The 7,564-nt window shown below is 39.6% G+C and overlaps 1 protein-coding gene across 3 annotated transcripts in view; it reads right to left on the reverse strand.

The window, feature by feature from the left end:
- Positions 1 to 7,186, reverse strand: part of LOC141444349 (calpain-A-like) — a 22,388-nt gene extending 15,202 nt beyond the window's left edge. Inside the window, exons 1-7 of one of the 3 annotated variants that reach the window (XM_074109884.1) lie at positions 6,379 to 7,186; positions 4,130 to 4,306; positions 3,494 to 3,612; positions 2,979 to 3,047; positions 2,277 to 2,411; positions 1,408 to 1,576; positions 589 to 770 (exon numbers count right to left, since the gene is read on the reverse strand). In XM_074109884.1, coding sequence (XP_073965985.1) covers positions 589 to 770; positions 1,408 to 1,576; positions 2,277 to 2,411; positions 2,979 to 3,047; positions 3,494 to 3,612; positions 4,130 to 4,306; positions 6,379 to 6,978 — 1,451 coding nt within the window. In that variant the 5' untranslated portion in view covers positions 6,979 to 7,186. The remainder of the gene's footprint in view (positions 1 to 588; positions 771 to 1,407; positions 1,577 to 2,276; positions 2,412 to 2,978; positions 3,048 to 3,493; positions 3,613 to 4,129; positions 4,307 to 6,378) is intronic. The other 2 variants (XM_074109886.1, XM_074109885.1) reach the window with 2 other exon arrangements.
- Positions 7,187 to 7,564: the final 378 nt, after the last annotated feature.

Genomic DNA, 7,564 nt, shown 5'->3' on the forward strand with positions numbered 1-7,564 from the left:
CAAGATGGTACAAGCTTTGCTTAGTTTGGGACTAGGTCAATTGTTGTAAAGTGTCCCATGATATTTATTATTAAAAAATACGTTTCATTCTATTATCAGACCGGTGAAGGTCGATTTAAGTTCTTTTATCCCGATAGCGTGGGAATATCGGGATAAAAAGTAGTGTATGTGTTATTCCAGTCATTACGACGTTACATATTTATTATTTACATATCAAATTTCATTCGAATCCTTCAAGCCGTTTTAGCGTGAACTAGTAACAAACATACAAACACACCATACTTATAATACAGTGGGATTTAGAATTAAACATCAAAGAACAGATAACCGTTGGGGGAGAAAAGTTATCGAGTGCCGACCACGAAGTGGAAGACGAAGCGTTGGCAGGCCTCCCACCAGTGGACTGACGACATCGTGAAAATTGCTGGCAACCGGTGGATGCAAGTGGCGAGTTGTCGTTCATTGTGGCGTTCTAAGGGGGAGGCCTTTGTTCAGCAGTGGAGGTCTTTTGGCTGATGGTGATGAAATGGGACCTCAACCCTTTAAATTAAGCGCCTCCTTCGGGCACCCGGGTAAAAAGGCACCTACTTGTCGCTCCAGGGTCCGTTCCACTCGGCCTCGTTCCCCCACGGGTTGCGCATGCGCAGCAGCGGGATCTTCCCCTGTCGGCCGGGCGTCTCGATGTCGACGTACTTGACGCGGGTCACGGAGTACGCGTGCCCCCGGATCAGGCCCTGAGGGGTCTCCGCTTCCAGGATGTGGGGGTCCGGCTGGGAACAATCATGCCCATCAAAACTGAACGTACAGGTGAAGTTTCATATCTGTGCTATCGACCATGGAGAGAGGAAACGACCCTGGCTGACGATATGCAGCAGTTGTGTATAATACTTTATACGAAGAATGAGAAGTGAAAAGATTATTTTAGCCGTATTCAGAGTCCCGTGGGAATACCGCAAGACATTCTGTTTCTCAGTTCCAAAGGTTTGGGCTAAGCGTTGATGAGTCAGGACTTATATTTAGATTCAAAATTCATCTCACTTCCATTAGTCGAATTGACAGTAAGTATATTAAGGGAGCCAGACTAGCGTTTTTTTAAATTGTGAGTGGCGTAAATTATGAGTTGTACACAAATAGGACTTTCGTATGAAGCCAAAATAACGCGGCTTACAATTGAAAAAATTACGCTCGTCTAGCTTCAACCATACCTTTATTATATAGTTTATCTGATGATACAAGTACAGTCAGCAAAAACAATCGTACCCAAAGTTTTTAAAAGCCTATTTACTTTCCTATAGCCTATTTTCTATATACTATCTTACTATCTATACTATCGTGCTCAATAATATTGTTGTCTTGTGTTGTGAATAAATATATTTATTTCAGTCTTTCCATTTTGATATACCTTACCTCAATACTGCACCCCATGAGCGAGTTCCTTTCATACGCCTTCAGCAGTATAGTATAAAAGTCTGGCGGCAGTTCCTCCATGTCATACATCTCCGTGACGCCGCCCGTGAAGTCCTCCATAGCTTCGCATGTCGAACCGCCCTTTAGGGCTTCATAGGAGCCGTGCAGTCTGAAAGTTATTTAATGATCAGTAACCTGCATTCATATTTGCTACAGCGGAGCGTGCAAAGAATATCTGACTGTATATTTTTTGTGGACTATTTTAGGAGATCATAAAAAGCATTACAATTTACAAGGGTTTAAGTCGAGCTAAGGGTCTCTTCCGTTGTATCCATACGGAATCGGCAATAGCCGATAGAAAAAAGCTTTAGTTCTACGCAATAAGAGCGAAAAAGACGTCAACGCGTCGGCAGGCGTCGGCCGAGCCGATCCGACCCGAACCATGCCTTCTTAGCTCTTATTGCGTTTTTTTTATGTGGCTTTTGCCGACTCCGCGTCGATAGATGTGGGGAGACCCTAACTCCATATTTTATTTATTTATGTAAGAGGGAGGCAAACGAGGAAATAAATGATCACCACCGCCCATGAGTACCAATTTTTGAAAGCCCCGATGTCATAGTTGTGCGGAAACACTGCTGACGGAAGTTGATTCCATAATTTCACTGCAAGTGGCAGGAAGTGCCGGAGGAAACGCACAGTGGTAGATCGCCATGCATCAAGATGATGTCGATGCAATTTAGACTTTCTGCGGGAGGTGCGATGGTGGAATTTCGCAGCAGGTAGCAGGTCAAATAATTCTTCGGAGCGCTCACCGTGGTAAAGTGATTTGCTGTAATCCGGAATTATTTGAAGACACCCTGTGCACTCACTTGGCATAAGCCTTCTCCAGCAGCGCGCTCCAGAACTCGTTGGTCTCGCTGGAGTGCAGGAACACAAGTTTCCCGCGGTACGTCGGCAGCCGGTCGTCTATCACCACGTCCACCCAGCGCCCGTACTGCCAAAACCTGAAGACAAAAATGAAACGTTTCTGTAAACAGGTCGCAAAACAACGCTTTCGGATAGACCATTATTACGATCATTGGAAACGTAGGATTTTTTTTCTTAAACAGAAATGGTCGAATCAATGGAAATTCAATTTGTTATTTAAACCTAAAATAAAGTGAGAAAGAAGAAAAAGTGAAGAGCTAAATTAGTGATGCGTCTTAGGTTATATAGCGGTTCGTTTTACAGTTTTTTTTTCTGAGCGATAGCGTACATAACAGTTCACACACATTACAGTAGGTACTGGAACAATGTCATGTGTGTGAAAAATGACATATACACATAATATACAATAAAACGGAACGCTGTATATATGTAAAAGCATACAAAGAACTTATCTACCTTGTTTTATTTTTTCATTGTTGTTAATTTGTATTTATGGCCAACCTATGCTGAGCTGGGACCGCTTTTCGCATATTGTTGTATATTATTTTTGTGCGTTTAGCGATAAATATTTTCTATTCTATTCTATTTTATGTTGTTCAATAAATAATATTTGTATTTTATTGTATATCTTTGCATGTATTTACCGGAAATGGAAGACTCCAGCGTACTCTTCTTCGAAGCTCTGGTCATCCGGCACCACTTGGAAGAACAATCTGGAACAATAAAATACGTATAAAACAAAGTTAGATAATACTCAAGTCTCCTCTTTTATCAAAGGGTCGGCAACGCATCCGTCACTCAACTTATCATATGGATGTCCATAGGCGGCGGTGATTGCTTGCCATCATGTGACCCGCCTGCTCGTTTACCACCATACGTTTACTATCATATAAAAAAAAGTCTGCCACATGTGTCCAGAGAGGTGGGTACATGTTACCACTCTGTAAATGCCATGAATATCGGCGAAGATGGCGAGATGACCTAACCAGAAACTTTGTTCATACAATACCAAATTCCGATCTCTTTGGTCGTGTCACAAAACACCAATATTTGATGTTCCAAATTCAAATCTCGTTTCTGCCCTATGTGAAAGTATCTAGGAGAAAAGACCTATTTTGCTCGCATTATCGGTTTTCGAATATGTGGGATAAAAACTCACTTCCTGTGCAGGGTAAGATTGGCTACAGCAGCAAGTAGCCAGCAGTCGCCGAGTTCGCCTTGCTGCACGTCGAAACGACTGTACCCCTCCACAAACAGCTGGGGGTCGTCGCATATTTCCTGGAACGAAATAATTCTAATAATTCTATGCCATCTTGGCATAGAACATGACCTTAAGGGCTTACGCTAGCTATATACGTCTGTATGTATGTATGTGCGGGTCAAATCTTGCAAACGAATTGGAAGTGGGTTTCTACTCTCAAGTGGTCAGATTGACTTAAAATTTGGCATACTTATGTAAGTCCGGTGACAACTGACAATACATTAATCTGGTAGGTACTGAAAATCTGGTGGTCTAGCCAGGACCGCAGGACGGAACTCTTCAACGGTTAATCGCATCGACTTGAAATTTTGTACGGAAATGTAATTTTAATAACAATGCAAGTACAGTCAACAAAAAGTACAGGCAGCAAAAAACTTTGTATTAAAAATGAAATTTCAACAAAAACTTATTCAAAAGAAGTTCATGGCTTCCGTCAACTGTCGCTATCACCATTTTGCAGCCACTTGAATGTTATGATATGCCTAGCCTATCCAAAGAAGGCTCGAATTTAACATTACTTAAGATCCGACTTACCCCAGGCCTGAGCCAAGTGATGGGTCGGTCCAGACTCTCCTTGTAATATAAACTGCGATCGACAGCCGGGAACTCTGGGTCTTCAAAGAGCCTGCCCTCAGAGAGGCAGCGCGAGCGGATATCCTTGAAGTCCTGATACGTCGCTGGCCCGAAGGAGGAGGGACGGGTTTCACCAAGCTGAAAGAGGAAAAGATTAATAATGTAGCTCGAAGAATATGTAAAGTTGAAGTGGTAATGGGCAAGCCCTATACTACGAAGTGCAAAATTCGAACTTCGTATCTTGCCGTCTCGCTGACGCTAATATTATTTAATACGAGAGTGAGAGGGACGGTACGATCCGGGCATATCGCTCGACGATCAGTTAACCGTTCGGGGAGAGGTTTTCGAGTGGCGACTGGCGACCACTAGATAGTGTAGTGTTCATTGTAGCGTGCTAAGGGGAGGCCTTTGTTCAACAGTAAAGATATTGTTAATACTAAATTATGATCATCTCAATTTTTCTGCCTTTTTAAGGAAAAGGCTTTTTGTGTGAAACAAACTGTAAAAATGTATTTTGTTGATTTGCGTTATGCATATAGGTACGGGGTATTTTTTACACGCAGACGACTACGATTCCCAAAAACTACCAAAAAAGAGACCAAATTGCGTTAACGGGCGTCGTCTGCGCGTAAAAAATACGCCGTGTGCCTAATATTGGTGCGTATTTTCTAATTTATACAAAACGAATCAAATAATAAGAATCATTTTGGCTCAAAGACGGGATGAGTGGAAGATGCTCCACCGACAAGAGTGAAATCTGAGCACCTCCCGGTTATGCTAACGTAGAGCTTAAATATTATAGGCGATTCTTGATTGTCATCAAAAGTTGATTCCGCTGCGCTGTACCTATTGAAGTCAGAAGCACGAGTGGAATCCTTTACGAAAATTGTAATTTCATTCTCATATAAAAGTATGAAACAGGTAACAATAGAAAGAACAAAGTTGCAACTAAAAATTTTGAGCGAATTGGAATTAGCGACTTAATTAGATTAATTATTAAGAATATGCGATTTCTAACTTCAGGTTAATTAATTTTCAGTACCAATGCGCGAGTTTATAAAAACAATTTTCCTGTAAAACGAATAATGATATGATTGGTTGAACTTTTACCGACTCCATAATTACAAGTACCGAATACAAAATGCTGTACAATTTCCTGTTTATTTTAGATGTATGTGGATTGGTCTACGTAGCTGAAGGGGTCGACGACAGAATGAGATTATTGATGCATTTTTTAAGATACGGACACAAACCGTGCGTTTAGGCAATGGCGTGATTGGCTTGATTCTGGGGTCGAATGAATGCCACGTTCGAGCCAAAAGCCATAGAAGTGGTTGAGCGACCGTAAACGGCGTGCCGTGCAAGCTATTTTGCCAGCATTGAAACAACATTGGCAAAAAAGCCAGGGTTACAAATATAAATATATACCCTTGTATCGGGAAAGGGTTAGATTTGCTCTTAAAAAGAGTCCTTTAATTAATGAAAATTCGCTCTATGACTTAGCTGAAGGAATACATTTTAAATAATATCATTGATATGGAACCCTGTTTTAATAAAGCCAAGACAGTCACACAGAAAGTCCACCCATGTACATTCCTAAACCCCTTACATTTATGGAGTGGCAAATGTCAAGAAACATAGAAACAACTCAATACCCTTCTGTTTACCTAAACAGTCTTTGCCAATTCAGGTTGCATGACATGACTCTATTTTTTTCTTTGGTATTTTTTATAAAACGTTTACCTTCATTCTTTTATCAGTTCGTTCACATCAGATCAGATACCATTCGGGGGAAATAAAATTTGTAATTCATTAAATTACTAAATAAATGAGCAGAACAGAACAAATTGACATTAATTTTATTATGATATTAAACAATGTAATCGATTTACTAGTACACGTGTTTGATTTAATAATCATGTCTTTGAAATCTAATTTGAACAGATTACATTGTGAACGAAGCTTTATAGCTGAAATTATTCATTGTTCTCGCAAAGTTATAGTAGATAATATCAAAATGTAAAGTATTAATCTCCTGGAACAAAATATTTCTGACAAGCAGTTTTCCGTGATATTTTATAATTATAAACTTCAAAATGAAAGATACATATGTAATGTATTATCAACAGAGATTAGCAAAGCAATTATTATTTGTACTTCCTTTTTATGGTCTTTAAGTAAAATTTCAAAGGTAAATTGAAATCACAAACCCAAAATAACTGCTCTCCCGTAGGCATACGCATTTGACTTCCATTATAAGACGGAGGCATTCTCAACGCGTTCTGTTTACTGGTTTCGACTAACGACAACTTTTTCACTAACGGACTCTGCTTCACCTTCTCTGGTTCTCTGGTAAGAATAACTTTGGGCGACCCCAAAACTGCCTTTTCAAAGACTAAAGTCTTATTGCGAACAACATTACTAGCTTCTACAACTACCGTTGTAGTTTTGATTACTTCGTCTTCAATTGTTTTTTTATCTTCATTTGGCAGAACTTTCGTCGCCCAAAACGGTTTGTAAGAACTATTCTTCCGTACGCTCGACTGTTGGTATGTAAAATCTGATACTTTGACTTTTTTAAAATCGTCAAAAATCCTCGAAAAGAAGCCTGCATTGCTACCTTTTTCTTTGTCCTTTTGGTTTCTTTTTGCCCAAATTCTTCCTGATTTTGGGGATTTTATTGACACCGATTTTTGCTTCCAAACGCTAGCAACATTAGAAACCGCCGCGTTTGCGTAAAACGTTTTAAGCTGTCCAACTTCTTTTTTGTCAAGCTTCACGAAATCCGTTTCTTGTATTTCCGAACTCATTGTAACGTCGTTTTAGCTACAAGTGTTTAAAACAACTGCTTTTCTTAATGTGTTTAGAATCGTTAGACAAAACCTTATGCTGGTCAAGGCCTGATGATTAATGCGAATGCAATAACTTTATCACGGAAACGGTCTAAGTAGATAACGTTTTGTATTGTAACCACCCTTTTAAAATACCTATGAGTATTTGGAAGAAAATAAGCACAACAACAAAAAGGCAGCAAAACCAAAACTAGAAATATTAAGTCTATTTAGAAAACTGTCCTACACGGCAAATCACTATCGATCGAGTTTGTATATTAATAGCGTTCACTTTACATGAACAGAATTAAATACAAGAAAATGTTTATTCCAGCACGATATTTTCATTATTACTCTGAAACAACACTTAGTTTGTCTCCACATGAGTTCCCAAGGACATTTCACACGCGTTCTTTCCTAGAACTAGTTAGTAAAAGTCCAATTTACTTGAAACTCGGACAAAAATGAGACATGTATGTTACAGTTGACCATTCACAGTTAACTGAAAATATTGACTGCCTGTTAAGTTGATAAGACTGTTATTAAATGTGCTGTCATACGCTTT

The sequence above is a fragment of the Choristoneura fumiferana genome, chromosome 29, assembly GCF_025370935.1.
Source record: "Choristoneura fumiferana chromosome 29, NRCan_CFum_1, whole genome shotgun sequence".
Classification (NCBI taxonomy): Eukaryota; Metazoa; Arthropoda; class Insecta; order Lepidoptera; family Tortricidae; genus Choristoneura; species Choristoneura fumiferana.